The sequence below is a fragment of the Triturus cristatus genome, chromosome 1_2 (assembly GCF_964204655.1).
Source record: "Triturus cristatus chromosome 1_2, aTriCri1.1, whole genome shotgun sequence".
In the NCBI taxonomy this organism is placed as follows: Eukaryota; Metazoa; Chordata; class Amphibia; order Caudata; family Salamandridae; genus Triturus; species Triturus cristatus.
The window spans coordinates 97,159,484-97,181,390 of record NC_140580.1 but is presented as its reverse complement, the minus strand read 5'-3'; the positions used below and the strand labels follow the sequence as shown (position 1 = coordinate 97,181,390).

At 44.4% G+C, this 21,907-nt stretch overlaps 1 protein-coding gene across 2 annotated transcripts in view; it reads left to right on the top strand.

The window, feature by feature from the left end:
• Nucleotides 1–21,907, top strand: part of INPP5F (inositol polyphosphate-5-phosphatase F) — a 943,021-nt gene that overhangs the window by 539,049 nt on the left and 382,065 nt on the right. For both annotated transcript variants that reach the window (XM_085602832.1, XM_085602840.1), the window contains exons 7-8: nt 9,221–9,277; nt 13,980–14,178. In XM_085602832.1, coding sequence (XP_085458958.1) covers nt 9,221–9,277; nt 13,980–14,178 — 256 coding nt within the window. The remainder of the gene's footprint in view (nt 1–9,220; nt 9,278–13,979; nt 14,179–21,907) is intronic.

Below are 21,907 nucleotides of genomic sequence, written 5' to 3'. Positions count from 1 at the left end.
GCTCAAAGATTTTGTATTATTTTGTTTCTACTCAATGGATTTTTTAATATGCTTTTAATCAACCGAATGAACGGCTGAGTGAGATGTATATGACATCCATAGAGTGATATAGGCAGGTGTTAAGAGACAAGATGTGAGTGCCAAATGACCATGTGATGCATATAAGTGAAACAAATAATGTTCTGTGTATGTGCAAGAAAGCGAGAGTATGTAAAAGTATGCATGGTGTAGTGTTTCTCTGGTCTAGCACTGTCCCTTCTTGAAACCCATCTGGCTCATGATGTCTAGTGCCTCCCTCCCACGCATAAGGCCTGGTAAGATTAATTCAACACTTTGTGTAATGCTGCAATTTTTGGGAAATCATTGACTTCCTTTTCATGAGGTGCTCATCCATTGCATGATGTAGGTAAAGAGTAATGGAGGATAATCAAGATATGTAGGCATTTTTGGCATTGCAGTGCTCACTCCCATCTTACTGATCATTCTTCGCATCCTTGTTATTAGAAAACCCATATCTGGCAAAATAGTGGTGCTGGCATAATGGCTTTAATTCCTGAAATATTTTGGCCATCTTGAAATGAATTGTACCATCTTCATAAAATGGTTCAATTCATATCACATGACAGTCCTTACTGCTGTGTGTGGTGATTATAGGCTGATGTTTGGGGGAGCAAGTGTGTATTTCCTCTAAAATAAAAGATGATATTGCAGGCCATACATAATGTTTTTAGAGGGACATATTGCGCTTGTATTTGATAGAAAAGTGTGTGCATTTTCAGAGACTGATCAGCTGGTGTTTGGGCGCACCTTTATTTATTTTCTAAACTATATTTCCAGCTGATATTCAAGTTGTTATTGCTCAAGGCTGAACACAAGGCAATCTCTTGATCCGTGACTTGTATAACTTGAGGTAAGGGTGATGCTTTCAGAAAGCCACACTGCCAACACACAACTATTTCACGTTTTCCACAGTGGTGGAGGAATATACAATATCATTAAAAACTTCCAATGTAGTGAAAGGCCAAGATCTTCTGAGTCAGGAGTCTTTGGGAAACTGGAGAGTACTACTGCAGAAATCCAGCCCCAGCAGCACAGACCTAAGCAGGCCTGGAGGAAACCAGAATACAGAAGGAGCACTTTGATAAAAAAATAATTAGGACCAAAAAATAAGACAGAGGGGCGATGAACCTGCTGTAGAATACACTGGCTGCATTGTGATGCAGCTTCAGAAAGAAGCGACAGCGCTTTTATAGGGCAAAACAGGAACAGGAAATGAGGAACTGATCACCTGATTGGCCATCATGAAGGCCTAGGAAAAATATTTGGAAAAAAGAACTAATGTCACCATCTTAGGTTGGGAAAGGATCAAGACTGCTCTAGAAAGGAATGGGCATCCTGTGAAAGGCGCCTGCAAGAAACAGTACAAACCTGTCTCATTGTCATGAATCTTGACAACTTCTATCACCACCTTTCACTGAATGCCAAGCCACTAGGATTAATCATGGACACTGACCTCACCATCAAAGAACACATTGCCAAACCAACAAAGACGGCCTAGAACCCACTTCCGTCTAAAGAAGATGAAACCATTTCTTCCAGAATGCGAGTTCAGAACTACAGTTCAAGCCCTTGTACTTCAGCATCTGGATGTTGGTAACACCTTTACTCCATGTCCTTCCAGACTCCATACTGGCGCTCCTTAAGAGCATCCTACATGTGCAGCACATTGCATCTAGGGCCTGTAGAAACATGATCACATAACTCCCATTCTGTTGGAATTGCATTGGTTCCACCTGCCGGCCTGCATCATATTCAAAACCTGCTACATCATTTATTTTTTTGAAAATCTGTTTTTATTGTTTTAAACAAGAACATACCTTGGCATATGACACAATAGGTAAGCAGAGAGTTGAAAACATAGGTGGGGGATCGCCCCGCATCAGGGTCTATAACTACTACTTTATGGCATGGAATCAGGCTTATTTGTGAACACTGTCCCCAGCGGAGTCATCTACAGTCTCTTTGACAGTTCCAGTGCAGTCACATCGAGAAGGACAGTGTTAACCATACCTCAGCCAGGCTCCGTGCCTGTGCGCGGGTGCTTCCCGCCTCATTCACGTAATGAAGAACAGGCAAAATACCCTCAAGGTCCAAAAATTATACATAACAAAACCGTAACAATGGCAGCATAAACCGTACATACAGGCTCAGTACCCCCCAGCTGTCGATAGACCCCCACCCCTCCGCACCCCCCCGAGGATCCCCCATGTGTGTGTGCCTCGGCTGTGAACAACGCCTTGCAAGTGTGGGTGTCGTGAAGGGAGGAAGCAGTCAGGGGCATATCATCTCGACAGGGGGGCGTCCCCCGATCCACCCCCACCCTCGTCAGCCCCGTCAGTCGCCTCCTGCAACTCCGCGCAACCCTCCGCGCCTAGGCGTCTGAGCTTCCCCAGCAGTTGCTTCCAGCGGTCTGCCATGGGTTCCCTCCGCAGGCCCAGTGTTTCCTCTCTCTGAATGGCGGTCCCCTCAGCCCCGGCCCATGCCTGGAATGAGGCACTCCAAGCCTGCACGCGCGGCGGGTCATGCGCTTTTCACCGCTTCGTAATGAGGCGTACCGCTACCACCAGCCCCAGGTCTATGAATCGAGACGTCACCTTATCCTTACGCGATCGCTTAAAGTGATGCAATATGTGTTCGGGCCAGTCGAATGGGATGCTGCGGCCCACACTCTCTAGCAGTAACCCACTGACCGATCTCCAGTAGGACCTGCTACATCATTTATAAAGCCATCGCAACAAGCACCCTCACTTATCTTGTAGACAAGCTCACCAACTCTGGTGGTTCTTGGCACACACACAGCCAGAACACGATCAGACTGCAGTCTAAGAAGTCTAAAACAGCAACGAAAAAGAAACAGCATGCCTTTTCCATCTATGCACCCAGGATCTGGAACAACCTCCCTGTATCTATCAGGACTGCCCCAAAGCTATTCCAGTTTAGGAAAGACATGATGACTCGCCTCTTTAAAGACCACTACCGGGGTCGTGGCCAAGATGGCGGAGTGAACGGATGCGTTTTGCTGGCGCTCCGCTTCCGCCCTGCTCAAAGCACTTCATAGCGCACGAGCAGCACCCTGAGCAGCCCCCGGATCCCCCATCAAGAGTGCCGTGGCTTTTCGTGCTGGGTGTTGGATTTTGCTCCCTAGCCTCCCTGCGCAGCGGAGGGCGGTTGAGCAGTATTCGCCCTTCTCTCGGCACCAAAGATGTAAACCGGCAAGGGGCCGGGCTGCGGCGGAGGTTGGTCGCACGCCTGCTGCGGCTGTTGATCGGCAGGTCCTGTGTGTGCGAGCCCCGGAGGGCCTCCGCTGACTGCATTTGCCCTGGGCACTTATCGACCCGCGAGAGAGCGCGCTTGTCCCCAGGCCTAGGTGGTGGACTGCAACGTGGCGCAGAGTGGCAGTGTGAGACCTGCCTGGCTCTCTGAGATCGGAGGGAGCTGGGCCCAGAGAATCGCCATGCCTAGGGAGTAGCAGGAGAAGGAGCGGACTCCCTCTGGCCCTGTGGACCGACACATTGATGCTCATGAGACCCTTGTTTGCTGGATGCGGCCCATTCAGTTTCTCTGAGCCGCTGGGTAGCCTGGCAGCAGAGGCGTAGGGGCCTCCACTGGTCTCTGGTGGAAGAAGGGGCTGCCCCGCGACGGTGACTCGGAAGCACCCTGCCGCGGCGAAGGGAGCCTTGAGGCCAAGATTGCGAATGGGGTACCTGAACCAAGCACCGCTGAGACCTTTTATCTTGAGGCGACGCTGGGACCCCATCCCCTCTGCGCAGGTGAGGAGCATTGGATTGACTTGAGTCCCGCCAGTACTTTGGGCCGCTCCAACGGGGCTGAGGCGCAGAGGTGTCGGCGGACTACGGCGCAGCGGACGTGTTGACAGCGCCAGTGTCCCACAGGGGCAGTATCCTGCTGTAACAGGGAGTGGACCATCCATGGGAGCATCGGAAAGCATACCGGCACTCAGTCTCGCTGTCACAGATCGCCCGTACCTCCTGCCTGGAACCTAGGTTTGCTCAGCGACTTCACTGGGGAGGAGGACACCTATGCGCCTGGCCAGAGACCACCGGTTGACAACCTCTTTCCTCCATCGGGCACGTCCCCTGCTTCCAGGCTTCAAAATGACAACGGCCAAGGGCAAGAAGGACAGGTTTGTCTGCGACATCCTTATGAAATCGGCAGATGAAGTCTCAGGATCCGGCGCGGCGCCAGCGGGAGATGGCTCGGATAGTGCAGTCACGAGGGAGTTCCTGGAAGCCCTGTTTGCCTCCCAGAGGAGGATATCTTGGCCATTAAAATGGACTTGCAAGCTGACCTACGAGAGGTACGGAGGGACGTGGACGTGTGGGGGAGCATGTGGCCGCCCTGGAGGACTCTGCAACTGCCAGGGATGAAGAGGTCGCAGCTCTTCAACAAGAAATCCTGCGGCTGCGGGATCAGCATTTAGACCTCCAGTCACACACTGAGGACCTGGAGAACAGGTCGAGGAGGAACAGCGTCCGAGTCCGTGCACTCTCAACCGGGGCAGGGGGGAAGACCTTTCGAGCTACATGCAAGACTTCTTTCGGACAATTCGGAACGCACCAGCGGAATCTTCTGTCAAGATTAACTGATGCCACTGAGTCGGCCCGCCGCGTCAGCCACACCGCGCCCCGGCAGACATCCTGGTTTGCGTACACAACTTCACAGTTAAGGAGGACATCCTTAAAGCTGCCCGCTCTTGTCAGACCCTGCGCTTCCGAGACCATTCTCCGCAGCTATTCCAAGATCTGGCAGCCAGTACCCTACAAAAAAGAAGAGACTTTCGCCCTATCACCAATCACCTGCGCTCAAAGAATGTATCATACTCCTGGGGCCACCCGTTTCGCCTCATCTTTCATCTAGATGGGAAGCTGCACCAAATCCACTCCCTGACCGAGTCTTGTAAAGTTTTGAATCTGATCTCGACGACTTGCCTGCCCAGTCCGACAACTTGGAGCCGGGCTCACAGAAACCCCGGAGGCGTGGTTTACGAAAAGCACGGGGTCTGGAACGCCTCCGTCCTGATCCGGCCACTATCAACAAGAGCAGTCTGCTGTTCTCCGGACTCTCGTTGGCACAGAGGGGGATTCCCTGGACTCTAATGATTGAGGGTAACGTGCTCGTGGGTTTTCACTATCCTTGTTGGGCCCGGCGGGAGCAGGGGGATGTCTCTCTTTTTTTACGGTGGGTCACTTCACTCTTTTGGCAGTCCCCACTGTTTACCGTTCAAGGACTATGATGGACTTCGTATGGTTTCTTTTGTTGTTTTATTGCTCTTGGGTTTGTTTCTATTTCTATGGGTTAAGGGGGGCCCACCTCTCCGGTGAGCTTTTTTACTAGGGCCCCACTGTCAGGGTTTTTCTGGCTCCACACTTACATGGGATCCTTTCTGAGAACTATCCCCTTTTTCTGGTCCTACTGCTTCACTCATAGAGCTTGGCGGTTACTTCCCACCCGATGGAGGTCCAGGTAGTTAGCCTTAATGCCAGGGGCCTTAACAACCCTACTAAGCGGAAGGCTGTGCTCTCATTGCTGGAACACTCAGGGGGGATGTGTGCCTGCTTCAAGAAACCCACCTCCTACCCTGCAACACACATTGCATGCAGCACAGAAGGTTTCCCTTACAGTTCTGGTCTGCGGGGAAGAGTAAGAGGGGCGGGGTGGCCATTTTTCTTTGCTCACACTTTAGAGGTTCCGTAGTGGGCTCCGTGGCAGAAATTAAGGGACGTCTCCTAGCATTGAGGCTATTCATTGGGTCCTCCAGCGTCACAATAGCTTCGATCTACTCCCCAAACGAACATCAGGAGCAGTTCCTGATGAACGCCCTGGCTGAGGTTCTCCATACCCCCGACGACATGGTTGTGGTGGGTGGGGATCTAAATTTAGTCATGGATGCAGGGGTCGACCGTTCTAGTCCGAGGTCAGGCGGAGCGGGGGCTCTTTCAGAAACCGGTAAGGACTGGCTGGAGGACTGTGGGATCAGGGATGCATGGCTCTGCGTACACCCCAATGAAAGAGACTAGTCCTATTATTCTGCGGCCCATAAGACCTGCGCCCGCTTAGACCATTTCCTCGTCTCCCAGTCCGCTTGGGCATGCACCACTGCCTCTACTATCGAGGTTAGATCTCTATCGGACCATGTGCACATAACACTTTCACTGCGCCTGCAACCCACGCAATCATCCCCACCGCACTGGCATTTAAGGGACTCCCTGTTACAGTCCCCAACAGTGGTAGAGGTCCTTCGGCGTACCCTGACTGATTATCTAGCACTTAATAATAATGATTCCGCGCCCTTGTCCTCCATCTGGGAAGCGTCTAAATTGGTCGCGAGGGGGGCCTTGATCGCCAAAGCGGCCTATGACAACAAAACTAGGCAGTCTAAGAGGGAACATCTGGAAGCTAAAGTTCGGGAACTCGTGGCAATGCAGAAACGCACAGGAGCCCCCCGCATATGGCGTCAGTTAGAGAAGGAGCGGCTTCAGCTACGACGCTTAGATATAGATAGGGCTGAACACGCCGTGCTCCGACTAAAACATAAATACTATGCGGATTCCAACAAGGGCAGTCGCATGTTAGCACACTGCCTCCGCAGCCAGCAACAGGCGCAGGCGGTTAAAGCAGTACGAGGGGAGCGAGGTTCTGAGATCTTGGACAATCCTAGCATTGCAGCTGCCTTTTAGTCCTTCTATGAGCACCTTTATTCCGCCGAATCCACACCTCTGGCGGACCCTTGTGAGTATCTGAGAGGCGCAGCAATCACCCCGCTTCCGACTAGTGAGGTGGAAGGGCTGGAGGCCTCTATCCGGATTGAAGAGGTAATATCTGCCATTGCCGATCTGAAACCCTTAAAGGCGCCGGGTCCGGATGGCTTCAGTGCCCTCTTTTACAAGACATTGTGCGCGGAGCTGGATCCGCTGCTCACCTGCTTGTTTAACTATTTTGCAGACACAGGTACTCTCACGGCTACCATGCTGCGGGCAATGATCTCGGTCATCCACAAACCAGGTAGAGACCTGTGTTTCGCAGCTCATACCGGCCGATTTCCTTGTTGAATATCGATGCAAAATTGTTGTCCAGCATCTTGGCCCAGAGGCTGAACCCTCTTATGCCCAGATTGATTGATCAGTCGGGTTTTATCACGAGTAGACAGTGCGGAGACGACACTAAAAGGATCTGTCATTTAATCCACAAGGTACACCGTTCTAAAGAAGAGGCTTTACTGCTGGCAGTTGATGCCAAGAAAGGCTTTGATCCCGTGCACTGGCCGTATCTGTTTGCCACTCTAGAACGCTTTGGCCTAGGAGTCAGGTTTCGCAAGTAGGTCGCAAGAATCTACAGCTCTCCGACTGCCGCGGTCAGGGTTAATGGGGTCCTTTCGAGCTACTTTGCGGTGGGGAGGGGCACAAGGCAAGGTTGCCCTCTCTCCCCCTACTATTTGCTCTTTTTATGGAGCCCTTTGCCCAAAATCTCCGGGACAATCCACAGGCGCAGGGTATCCCATTTGGGGGCGATCGCCACTTAATTAGCCTCTACTCAGACGATGTTATTTTTTCGATTGCTCGCCCCCTGACTTCCATGCCGGCCATCGTAGACGAGCTGCAGGCTTTTAGTCAGTTATCTGGATTCAAAATGAATCTACAGAAGTCACAAGTACTAAACCTTACCGCAACTCCCCTGACAGTGGACACCTTGATTGCAAGATTTGACTTTGACTGGGTGAAAGGGTATCCCATATCTGGGAATGGTTCTTCATGAGAGCCTGGACAAGACCGCGGTGGTAAATTACTCCTCCCTCTCCTTACACTAGTTGATCAGAAAAGTATGTGCCTTATTGTTTATATTATCTTTAAATGTGCTGATTGTACCTGTCAAAAAGAACCGGTGTCTGTGTTTCTAAGGGCCAAGATTCAATTTGGCCCTTTTGTTAAAAGTGTGCACTGGTTTAGCCCAAAGACATTTAATTTAGTGCCACCTGGATCCACTTATTATTTTGGTTTGCTGTTGAATTCTACTGGTCTTTGTTGGCCCTGACTTTTTCTTGTATGTGTTGCTTAATCATTCTTACTGTGCATCCTTATATATAGAAATGATATATGTAAATAGCTGTTCCTTCTCTCCTTGCCATTGTATTAGCATAGCCTCAATGAATCTGCCCCAGCATCAAGTATTCTGAGATGAGTCGCATAATGTGACCAGGCTCACCTTCTCTCAGACAGTTCCACTGATATAGGAAAGAATAAAACTGGTTCTTCTGGTGTTCTTGCATGTGTATATCCTCCTTAAAATGTAAACTCATTTTACATAATTTGAGTCTTTTCTAAGAGCATTTATGAGTGAGAATAAGTCTGTATGATTTGACTGCTGAAGTGTCCAGTTCATGTCATTGATTGTATACATTCTGAAGATCTTACCAGTAATAACTCCTGATGTTCATGGAAAGTAATTAAGCCTCCTTTTTTTTTTAAATAACAATATGGTTTACGCACATAAGACATCTGTACCCAAGTACAGCATACTTAGGGTTTTGTTTATTGTGATTGTACAAGCATTAAAACATAGTATGAAGCCAAAAATAAAATTGGGTCCATGTGGTTAGTTTTTGCAACACAAATTTGGCATCTGTATGGATGGTGAATGCTACTTGCAATACTAAATAAACATTGGAAGAGAATGCTAACTATACTCCTCAAACCGGTTTTTAATTTAAGCATAGCTGTCACTCCTGTCTTCAATCAAAGTCAGTTACATTTATGTCCACAATCATCCGAACAGAACTTTGAGGTCAAGGGTATTGTGAGAAAGTATGCATAGATAATCTATGTGGCACTGCATTGTAACAGATAGTGTTCATAAATCCACATTTCAAGGCAGATTTTCAACCAGTTTCATTAAAGGTAAGTACATTGCTGTTCTTGTACTGTTGTTGCTCTGGTTTTCAAAACCAATTGTGAAGGATGTAGAGTACCAGAATTACCACAAAGGTAATTTTTCTTAGCTTTAAAAACAAATCATTGAGCCTTCCACAGGAACATCAAATGGAAAAAAATAATGTTGGTCATTTCTGCATTTTTTTGTGTGCTGGCTTGTGTTTAGACTTAACTGGTTGTTGTGTTTACATTGAATACCATTTTTATTTCATCAGGTTGACGACAGGTTTTTTTGGAACAAACACATGATTCAAGATGTCATCAATTTGAATGTAAGTTTGCATAAGTAGTATCTGAAAGTTTATATAAAATGCACGATAGATGAAAAAGCTGCTCTCCAGATATTCCAGACAATGTTGAATACATAATCATGTTGATGCAAACTTGCTTCAAAGCCGGATGCCTGTCGAGGGAGAAAGTATAAGCTAATTCTGTGCACTCTTGAACTCCCTACCAGATGCCACCATGTCATTAACAGGACATAGAAATTCATGGTGTCTGGAAAGTATTGGCAAAAACGCCCAAAGAAATCACTAATGCATATAAAATCATCTCTGTATTAATCCACTTTTTAAACCGGGTTCCTGGTACATTTTCATTGGCACAGAGTAGCATGGTTGTGTTTGGATATTCAGTCATAACATTACTAGATAGTAGACAACTAGTAAAGGCTTCATCTTGTATCCTGCCACAGCAGAATAGACTAGATAAATAATAGCAAGGCAGGGGTAGCAATGATTGTAAATTGTATGAAATACAGGAACACTAAGACTGGTTTCTTTATGCATGTTTACATATCACAAGCCTCTGTCTGAGGTGCCCCAATCTCTCACCTCACCAATGTAACTATTTATAATAGGGGTTCTGACCAGAAATCTGGGCATATAAATGGTTAATCACCTCAAATGTGATTGGCAGATGATACGGTGATAGCCACGAGCTTTCGTCTTAGATGTCTCAGGAAGTTTCTTTGGCCTTTGTCTGCTAAGACCAGGAAAACTGTGATCCAGGCATATCGCTTTTGGATTATGGAAATATTTTATATCTGGCAGTAAATAAAACCCTTCTTCAACATCTACAGCTCATCCAGAAAACGGTGGCTTGCATACTGGTACATTTACCAATTACACTCCTATTTCTGCCCAGCTTAGGAATCTTCCTAGTCTCCCAGTCGACAAAAATATCCTGTTTAAAACTCCTTGCTTTGTTTACACCGCCTGGATGGGGGTTGACCCGGTCTTTCTTCGCCACCTGATTTCACTTTATTGTCCTGCCCGAAGCCTTCGTTCCTCCCACTGCTCCCTGAGGTTCCCTGAAGTTCCAAGATTCAAGTGGGCCTGGGCTGGTGAATGCTCTTTTAACTACCTAGCCACAAAATGTAGAACTCCCTTTCTTCCCAGTTGCAGTACTCCCTTACAGAGATTGGATTTAATAAACATCTTAAAACTTGGCTTTTCTGAAATGTGGCTTTGTTTAAGGCATGAAACGCCTATTTCTGTGGGTTGTACTAGCATTAGGAAATCCTGGTTGGTTAGCCATGCGCTATATAAATCCTAAAAATAGAGGTGGAAGCTGGTGGTGTGTACATTTTCTCTGAGTGTCCATTGTTTAGCTCATGATTCTACACAGAAAGCATCCATCTATGATTGTTTCAGTGTTTTGGCAGATGTCTTTTTGTTTATAATATCTTTAAATGTATGGAATCCTATTTCTCCTTTGTTTGATGTTCAGTAATATTCATAAACACTTGGGTTACGATTATCCGACAAGATAGTGTATATAACAGTAGACCTCACAGCCACTGGCTCTGATTTTGGTACCTCCTTAATTTGATTTATCCTGGCGTTGTCTCTTTTTTGTTAATACGTTTTATTCTTTTATTTTTATTTTATACATGTATTAAACTTAAAATTGTGCAAGGTCTTCTGGATCAGTCCACAACACATGGCGGCACGTACAGATTCTTACAGTATTTCATGGGATTTGTGGTGCGGCATGAGCTGTCAATCCTGTAACAGCCAAGAGCTCAGTTCTGCATTCTTCCTTCAACATTCAGGTGTTGCTCTGATCCGGAATGTGTCGCCGTCCCCACAGTCCAACCCAAAGCACTCCATACAGAGCCCTCAGATCTTCATTAATTTATGAGGGCAATCTCTACTTTGTTTACCACCCTTTCAGTCTCTCTTCACCAATCCACGACTCCCCGGGTCTTTCTGTTTGGATGCTAAAAGTTGCTCTATTCTATTACCAAAGATATGTTTGGCAGCCATTGAACCCTGTGAGCAGAGGGTAATTTCCATCTGTCCATATCAAAATCATTTGGGACCCCTTGGTTCATGAGTGTGATGTGAGTGGTACCTCTACAGCTAAAGCATTAGGATTCCTGATGCCCAATCACAGTGTGTCAGAAGTGTCCAACTAAATGTATTCACCTGATATCTCTGGCTCCTCCTTATTCAGTTCCCGTGCAGATAAGTGCTATAGTATAGAAATGAGAGTAAATATCTTCTAAATTGTGGGCCAGGAAAAAAAGAATGAATTTCCAACTCTGAGGTATAAAAATAAATATAACATTCTTAGATAGGAGATACACTATCTATTGGCAGCAGTAGGGGATTTTAAGGATGTTGCTGCAAAATTGAATGTACAATCAAGGACTTAGGCACCAGTTAATAAATATAGGGGTAAAAAACGGTTCGCAAATGCTCGACAGTCTCAGAATAACGCTAAACATTGGCAACCTCCTCATAATCAAACGCTAAAGTGGGAGAAACACAAACAATTTCTGGTGTAACAAAACGTCTAAAAAGATAATTGGCAACTCATCACTATTGTGAACAGTTATGTATTATGTTGAACAAAGTATCCAGACCTAACTGATGCCTTCAAATGGATGATTAAAGAGTAATTCAGAATGATGATCAACATCAAAGGAGCTTGGTGGACCCATAAGTTACATACTTCCTCACACACAGAAGTGGACATTCCAGTGAGTCAGAACTGCTAATGCAAAGTATTGACATTTGGCCTCCAATTCCTTTTTTTAAAGTGGCACTGCAGTAGCAGCACTCATCAAACGTTGATGCAACTATTTGTCTATACACACATGGACAATTGGCACCGAAGGGTTAGTTCTTACCAGAACGCTGTCAGATGTCTACACAATATCTCAAATTCCCCAAATAATTTGAACTTAATAACCCATAACAAATAGACATCACGCCCAGTTTGAAGAATCCAGTACTTTAGAGATGCCTGAGACACACAAGTTGCAAGAGTGCATCCTTATAGGTAATAAAGTCTTGCATTTCCGTGGAAAGTTCACATGGATCATCTGATGATATAGTGAAGCTAGTAACGACATATGCAGTACCTGAGGAGGGTCCAGCAAGTCCTCAAGCCCTATCTTCCTCGTAGTGTAGACAGACAATACAACAACTAACTTCTATCACAGCAAGCAGGGAATATTCATGCCTATTACCCTTTCAAAGGAAGTTTAAACAGCTGGCTTTATCCCAAGACATCACACCAATTCAACTTCATGATATAAAAAAATGTAAAACTGACATTTTAAACTGATCTCTCTTAAAATAATATCAGTGGGTCATCCGTGATTAAGTACTTTGAGAAAAAAAATGATTTTGGGGAACCCACAGATGGACCTGGGAACCCACAGATGGACTTGTTCTCAAGTACAAGAAATCCTTGGATTCTTCATCTAGATGTCCAGAACAAAACTTCACAGGGAATTCCAGAACAAAACTTCAGAGGGAATGCCCTGTTGATTGCATTCTTCATCTACCAAAATCATTCTCAGGCTGCTAGAATCCAAAACCAATACAGTCTTCATTGATTCTATGTAGCCATGCAAATTGTGGGTTCCAGACTGCTAATCCTTAGAAAAACTGTAAAAGGGTTTGCTGTTCAGAACAGACTTCATATCCACAACAAATGGAAAAGTCTTTAATCACTGCAGAAACCAAGTACCAGACCTCTGAGAAATTTCAGTACACACAGCTAAATCTGTCTAGGTACTGTAGAAACATTCTTAAAGACATCAAATAACATGCCTCAATGTATCCCTATGCCTTCAAATGAAATATGAAGGTATAGTGCCAGACAAGACAATTGGCCCTGAAACATACTAGGAAGTGACGATGTTTTCTTACATCCTTTAGCCAATCGAAATCTCCCTTGTAGTTACCAGTAATGAAGAATTTTATAGAGTTGAACTTATTTCTTTTTAAATTAATGGGCTTTCAATATGCACCAATGCATATGTTTGGCCCTCATCTTGCATGTATTGTTCCATTTTGTGTTGGCCTGAAAGAGTAGTGATATACAGGCTATGTGTTATCATGATCTCTGCCCTTCTGTTGGTTTCTAGGATTTTACCTTAAGCTAAATATTTTTCATAAACTATCTTCCTCAACAATGTTATTAAAACGTAACTTATTCTTATGAACAAAGTAGAGATCAAGGTGCAAAATTTACATTTCATAAAGGGTGTACAAATCTGAAGAATTTGTAAAAGATAGAGTCTGGTAAATGTAAAAATGAATTGACTGTTTTGTTGGTATGTTTTCACAGAACTACATTTTACACTCTGTTGTTCCATAGTATGAAACTACTTAGCCCTTCAGCCCCTTCAGGCATACTGATTGGAAGCACTTCTGTATGATGTTACAGTAAATTAGGTGCCATAGTAGTTTAAATGCTTAGAAAACTAAGCAGTGGAAGCCAGAGAGTAAGTAGCTAGGCTTAGTCCCAGGTTATGCCTGCTGTCACAAAGCCTAGTTTCTTCGCTCCTTTTCTCTGTACTTTTGGGCAATAGTCCACTTTACAAGCATTCAGTCCAAATGTAAAGTTCCAAGTTAGGAGACTATGTGAATGTCTCTAAAACAGATAATTAAAGCAAGGAAGTATAAAGCTGTCCCTGAATGATCATGTGCATAAATGTAGTTGTTTCTGTAGGATCCACAGGTGGATTTTTGGATCATCCCAGTGATCCAGGGGTTTGTGCAGATAGAAGAACTTGTGGTGAATTACAACGAGTCATCAGATGAAGAGAAAAGCAGCCCAGACACCCCACCGCAGGAATGTACCTGTGTGGACGATGTACATCCGCAATTTCTAGTGGCACTTATATCGCGTAGGAGCCGGCATCGAGCAGGCAAGTGCTGAATTGTTCACTCTTATTCTCCAGGCTCAAGTGTAAAGATGGCTTTCATGCCAGGTTCAAGAAACTAATGCAAGTCTGTAGAAGGCCTTCGAATAGATTAGTGCTTGAATGTTTAGAAACATATCATTCTTTATTTAGCAAAACTGATTAATCTTGAATAGAAATTTGGTTTTATACTGTACCATATTTTTTGTAACTTACTATTGCTACTGGACGTTCAATATTGTTTTTTTTATTGATACTTTTACTTTTATTCTACAAAAAGTCTTCAAGGGCATATATGCTACTATATATCTTGGGAAAGGACTTTCCATGTGCTGTTATATTGCGAATTTGCCAGACTGTTATGCAGGTGAATGATGGTTACTTGGCCTGAAGCAGAGCAAATGTAAACCTAACGAGTTCCATCAACAACCATCCCCCCCCAGCTGTCTCCTCAAAAATGTTCGATTTTATATTGCTATAATGTCTAGAGTTATGTTGTTTTATGTACTATTGAACTCCTGTTACTATTCTGAACAGAACCATATTTGCCATGGATTGGTAAGGGAAATGTATTTCAGAAATCCCAACAACAGGAGCCACAGAGATTGAACTCAGTCAGCAGTATGAAAAGAGACTAGATGGCCTCTGGCACCGCTCTCAGAGGAAGGGGCACACAGTGGATGTTAGATACCATAGAGCATGGACCCGACCCTTCAAAGGGCATTAGTAGGAGCAACATGCGCTCAGGACAGGCGCAACTCATTTGGAAAGGAGATGGGGTAGGGGAACGAAGCATTGACGCCCAAGCTACAAGAAACTGCTGGTATATTTGTAGGTTGGCAGTAGTAAAAATCATGCAGAGAATGGGATGCAGTTGGAGTAAAGAAGGTAAGCATCCATCGGAATGCTGCAGGAGACATCCCACTGTTTAACATTCAGTGGCCTTATGGCAGCTCCCTGGTGTGGCACAGATGAGTTACATATGTAGAGTGCGACAAAGAGCTAGTAAAGCAGAAATGTACAAGAGGAAGTTTCACTAAAAAAAGAAAAGTCCTACTAAGATACGTTAGCACTGCAGATGTTTAAGTGCCAAAACCACTGCTTTATTTGTTAGGCCAGGGGCAACCTGGGTTCCATAGTGGTAAACTAGGCCCAGAGGCTCAAATCTGTATTCTCAGTAAAGCAATGAGACACTGAGCTGCTTTATTACACAGGGTATTCGCATATGGCCCCCATATACCATAAGCAGTGCTATATCCCATAGTACTAGTCGGAGCTGCAAAATTCTGGAGTCAGACTCAGTGTGGTTACTTTAAGAATAAAAATGTTCAACAGATCCCTCCACTGGGGTACATAACAGGTGGTTTCCCGAAATGGGTCAGGATTGAGCATGTAAGCAAAGACAGTTAGAAAGTGGACAAATGTATCAACACTATATTTGGGCAAATACTGGAAACATCATAGCAAACTGGGAATACTGGGTAAAACCGGGAGTACTGGGGAAATGCAACTTATAATTGCGATGCTCCATATCGGATGTAGCTATAAACAACACCCAGTCCTTACTGGAAAGCAAAGCAGACACTGATAGGATTAAAATACATTTATTATCGGGTATGACCATCACAAATTCTCAAAGAGGTTTACTGAAGCATAAGTCATAGTAATATAACTTGAAACTGGGATGGGATGTCTGACCCTTACTTTGCTCCCTTCATGTGACATTTTCTCCCTATGGTTACTTTGGCAGAATCTTCATTTTGTCTGCATTTAGTGAGTTCTACCATTACCTATCCCATAGTAACTGGAGAACAATTTTAGAAAACTGCATATTTTAGTACTAGTGTTAAAAAACATTACATTAGCAATTAATTTATATTAATGTATTTTTACGGTGAACAATTACTTCAATTATATTCAATTTCAAATACACTGATAATATTTACTGTTAATATTACAATAATTGAATGTAATGATATTAAAATCAAATATATTTAATCAAATGTATGATAAGATTAGAATTATATTTATATTTCATTAAATTGAATTCAGGTTAAGAATGGAAAACAAAATTCAAATTCACTTTATTTCTCTTACAAAAGTAGCCATAAAAGCACATAAAAATCACATCTCAAATATACACACAACAATCTATTGCACTAAAATTGGAAAAAGCATCAGCAAATACACATTACTATTAAAAAATGAACTGCAAACAGTGCCACAAAGGGCCATAATCACAGCTAACAGGGTTGACTCTGTCCTCGATGGGTCCTTCCTTCTTCCATATGAGATAGAAGCAAATAAAGTGCAGGTATCCTACCTTCTTCCATACTAGGTAGTAGCAAAAACAAGTGCAAGTATCAAGTAACATAAAATCTCGCTAGGCCCAAAGTACATTGCCAATAATTAAAAAGAAATAAAAACGACATGGTCTGCACAACATCCTTTCAGAAATGATCAACAGTCACAGCATATCCCTGAAAGAGTTGGATATCACAACCCATCCAAAAGGTACCATCCCATCAAAACATCAGTGATTTCTTTCTGCTAATAGCACATTTTAAAAAGGAGCACATATTAATAATGTTTGGTGGGGAATCAAGTTGCTACAAATAAACCAGGGCAAACCAGAGTTTCTGATGCCCTGCTCCCTAATAATTAGAATTAGAAACCTTTTGGTAAAATCAGTATAAAATTGACAAATTGAGGTGAAATGCAGCAGGCTCTCTGGAGACGATTCGTCACATGGATATTTCAATACTTTAGATGAGTCAAATTGGCTGAGGGGGAAGCCAAGCTACTGTCTCATGAATCCTAACCGAATAAATAAATGTGGTTTGTAAAGTGCATGGCTACCTCCAACTGAGGTGTCCCGGCGCCGAGTTGCAGATTCACAGCGAGGAAACAACAAGAGACCGGAAACTACAGAAGGTTAAAAAGCCAAGTTTTCAGTGCTTTCCTGAAGGCCAGTTCTGGCTTTGGCATGCGGCGGTGTAGGGGCGTATCATTCTGGAGTTTCACAGCTCTCACCGAGAATGCTCTGCCACCTATCCTGGCCTTGAGGAAACGGGGAACCCTGAACAGTTTCAGGTGGTTTGATCTCAGGACCTGGTCCTGATGGTAACTTTGCAATCTATGCCTCAGATAGCCCGGGCTCCGATCTCTGGTGGCTCTGTAGACCAGAGTGAGCGCCTTGAACTCGATTCTCCTATTGACTGGCAGCCAATGGAGGCTCCGCAAGTGTGGGGAGATGCGATGGCGGAGCAGCACATTCGCAATTAATCTGGCTGCTGTGTTTTGTATTATTTGAAGCCTGCGGACCAGATAGGCTGGTAGTCCTAGATATAGACTATTTGAATAGTCTAGCAGTGATGTGATCAATACATGGACCACTGTCTTCCTGCAATCCATCGGAAGGAATTTTCTCAAGGCTCTCAACTTCCAGAAGATTGAAGAGGAGACCTGGCGAATCTGGGTTTTACATGAGAGGTCACTATCAAATCTAAACCCCAGATTACTCGCTGAATCCACCTGGGTTGGTGGGAGGGTTAAGCTCTAAGGGTCACCAAAGCTTAGAAGGAGGAGGTGTCGGCTGGTTCAAGAATATGACCTCTGTTTTCTCAGTGTTAAGGTTTAAGCAGTTCTCAGTCATCCAGACCGAGATGTTATTCAAGCATTGCTTAAAGTTGACAAAGACAACCTCCGAGTGTTCTTTGAAAGAGAACACCAGTTATGTGTCATCAGTGTAGGAGATCACTCTCACTCCCCAGTCTCAATTAGTATTGCCAGAGGAGTTAGGTAAAAATTGAACAGTAAAGTGCTCAGTGCTGAGCCCTGGCGTACTCCGCAAACAAGGGGTTTCTCAGAGGAGACATAAGGGTGTAGGAATACGTGTTGTGAGCAGTTCTCTAAGAACAACTGGAGCCAAGCCAAAGTACTTCCCCCTCACTCCAGGGTGTCTTAGTCTCTCTAAGAGAATCGGGTGGGCCACAGTGTCGAATGCTGCAGATAAGTCGAGCAGCACCAACATTGCAGAGCTGCCCTTGTCCACAGATTCACGCATGGTTTCGGCAGACTATGGGTTCTTCCCCAATGCGGTTGGCCAGATTAAGAATATACCCCACTGAATGTACACATTTCTGGCGCACCTTAGCAATACAGGGTCCCCAATTACCCCTTGCCTCCATAATGATGCCCAAATATAAAAAAAATCCTGGGTCTGGGCGACAGGTTGACCTTTTAAAAATATGCCTTGCATCTTATGTTGACTGGGATTACAAACCATGATAAAGGTTTTCATTTGATTAGTGACCAAACCTATTGTCCCCATAAAAGAGACCGCTTGTTGTAATAAATTATTATGGCCATTGGGGGTTATAGAGAGTAAAACAGCATCATCTAACTGAGATTTTTTTCCTGCCGATTTAGAGGGTATCCCAAAATTTGTTAGACAGCTGTACTTAGGCCATTAATATATAAAAAAAACAATAAAGGAGCCAGGACAAAACCTTGACGCACCCCTCTTCCTAGCTTGAAGCTATCTGTACGCTCACATTATGGGCCAAACCTAACTGAAGCTGACAGGTCATAGTGTAATGCTCTCAGGAACTGTACCAAGTTGCCCTCCACACCTGGATTGGTTAGGATCTTCCTCAATGTAGACATAACAACAATGTTGAAGGCACAGGAGAGGTTCATGAAGGCCAGGCAGATGGAGCCCTGCTTTGCGACTGTATACTTGCTGATCTGCAGATGCATATTTAGACATTGCTCCACCATGCCGAGCCCCTCACGAAACCCATACTGCACCTCCAACAGCGTGTTCGTCTCCCTAACCAAGGTTAGAAGCCGTACTAGGACACCTCTCCCCACCAACTTCACAGCAGGGATACCGGCCAGTAACAGCCTGGGGAGGGTTACTCTTCTTAAAAATCAGAACTATAACAGTGGTATGCCATGATTTTGGAAGTCCCTCCTTACAAATAGCATTCAAAGCAATTACACAGCAGTGGGTCCCACCATTCCGGTGATAGTTTATACAAGTCCTTGGGCACACCATCTGGACCTGGAGCCTTATTTTGAGGGACTCTTATTGATTGCCTCCATAACCTCATCAAGAGTAAATTCCAGGGCTAATGGGAAGGTCACCTCCTCCTCAACATAGCAGTTAGAAACACTAGACCTATAGACTTCTTTAAAATGGTTAACCCAAGCTTCTGGACTAATGGTGGTAATAGCAGTATTAGATTTATCACTCACAGTATTGGCGTTATTAGCCTACAGCCAAAAGGACTTTGCATCTTTCAGCCTACATGCCCTAACAAGCTTCCCCAAGGATGATTCATTTTGTAAATCTTTGCTTCTAATCTGTTGAGCAGCCTTATATTCAGGTCTGCGTTGTTGGTTTTTGCACGAGTCCCTGGGTATCTGCATCAGTACCTAATGTAGTAGCATCAAGGCTTTCCTACAGTGCTGATCAAACCATGTTATCTCATGCGCCCCTGATCTACTTGGTTTCATAAACAAACCACTCACAGCTTTATTCAGTTGAACAAATAGGTTGGCCACAGAGAGAGTAAGACATTCACACACCAAGGGAAGGTGGTTCAAATAAAGTTTAGACATGAGAATTTTCAGATCAGCATTTCTTCAAGTCAGGCACAAACCTTGGGTCTTAACCGTTAATGATTATATGGCTACACACTTTGCCCCTTTCTTTGGTAGACATAAATCAAGGCTTAGGGGTTTGTAATTACTATAAATGCTTATAACTATGGCTGCCCTAAAATCCCTAGCCAGCAGATCACAGGTGGCAAAAATGTAATCACTGATAGAGGAGTACTCTTTCCTTCCAAAAGTAACCGTAGCAGAATAGGTCAGGTCTCTGAGTTCGGTCACATTGGTAAGATTAAGTGAGTTGATCAATTGGAAATGTGCATACTCTCCTTGATCCCTGGGGTGATAATCATGACCTATACCATTGTTATCAAACATAATGCACTCATTTTCAATCTATATTGACCCGAGTTTAGCATTAAAATCCCCACCTAAAATGATTTGATATGTTTTATGCAAATAAGCAAATTGGGCTTCCAGACCAAAGACAAAATCATATAACTTGTTAAAATCGGCAGTGTTATCAATCTCAAAATACCTATTATCAAAATTAATAAAAAACAACATTTAATCCATTGGGCCACATGGATAAAAATGCTTGAAATAGGGTGCAACCAGTAGGGACCAATATCATTTTACAAATTAAAGTGACTTTAAACCATGCTGTTAATCCTGCCCTGGCTCTACCAGAAAAAGATGGGACTGCAGAGACTGAGTGGGAACAGTAACCATCCAAATAAATGGATTCAATGGCCCAGGTCTTTAAAAAAAATATAATATCACAAATCAGTATAAAATGAACCCACTCATTGCAGACCACTTTACTTGCTAGCCTGGCAATATGCCAAAAGAGGATCTTGATCTCTTGAGCATGGTTCTCTGGGATTACTGATTTCCCTTGGCTAATTATCAATGAACATTCTGTGGGATTGGCAACTGACAGACCCTCAGTGTTTGGCAAATCATTAAGTGGGTGAGACCATACCCCAGAGTTCCCTCTTCACTGCAAGCTTCCTCAACATAGATCTTCGTAAACACATTACAAGCACTCAGTCAATCGTTCTCTGACATCTCCCAGGGGGGAAAGCGATTTTGAGTAGGGATGTTGTAGGGAAATGACTGGGCAGGCATAGGTCTGGAAGAACTCTCCTTTTCTTAGGGATTTTTTTACCAGGTTTCTATAGAGGTAACCTAGGGGCAGGATCTTAACGTTGCCAAGTTTGAGCCCTTATTTAAAGGCCCAAATAAGTTCCCCAGCAACCCTGGGACTTCTAAAGAGAACAATAACGTAGTCTCCAATAAATTATTTCTGCATTTTTCCAATCCAAAAAACTCTTCTCACCATAAGTACCTCTGAAAAAATATTACCCCTTCACCTTATGCTTCTGTGAATCTAATGGGTAGACTTGTTAACTCCACAGAAGACTCATTGGCTTCGGGATGTAACTACAGAACATTTGCCAAATCAATAACATAAGGACATGCAGCAGTCAGTGGATCGAAATGAGAGACACTTTTCATCACCAAGCCTGCTTAAGTGGTAGATAAGCATGGGATACTTAAGGTATTAGGGCCCCAACAAGTAAACCAGCCATCACAGGTTCCATCTGGCGACTATCATCAGCAGTATACGGAGGATGGGAGCTCCGACTGTCGCACAGTGGGCAATTGCCCTCCTCAACCTCCACCTGGGACTGTGGCTCTACACCAAAACTTGGAGTCCTGTGTCCCGTTACCGTACCCCCTCCTCCCAATAGGCCTTTCGCCAGCCTCGCAACCAGTTTGCAAAGTTTCACCTCAGTGCGTCCCAAGCGATCATACAGCCCTGATAGTTTAGAGTCAAGGAGGTGAGCAACTTCCTTGCTAAACTGAGCCGAGATACCCCCAATGACCTCCTCATTGTTAGTAAAAATATCAGGCATTGAGGAACCAGGGGATCCTGGCTTATGTGGGTTAGATGTATTAACTGCTTGTTCTTGTGCTGGCCCATGTTTCCGTTTAGTGCAAGGTAACAAGGCTTGCTTGGTAACCTGTGTGTTACTGGGGGAAACACATTTGTCGCCTGGGCCCCTACCCACACCACTGCGGGCTGAAGTGGCAGTTGAGGTATCTCCAT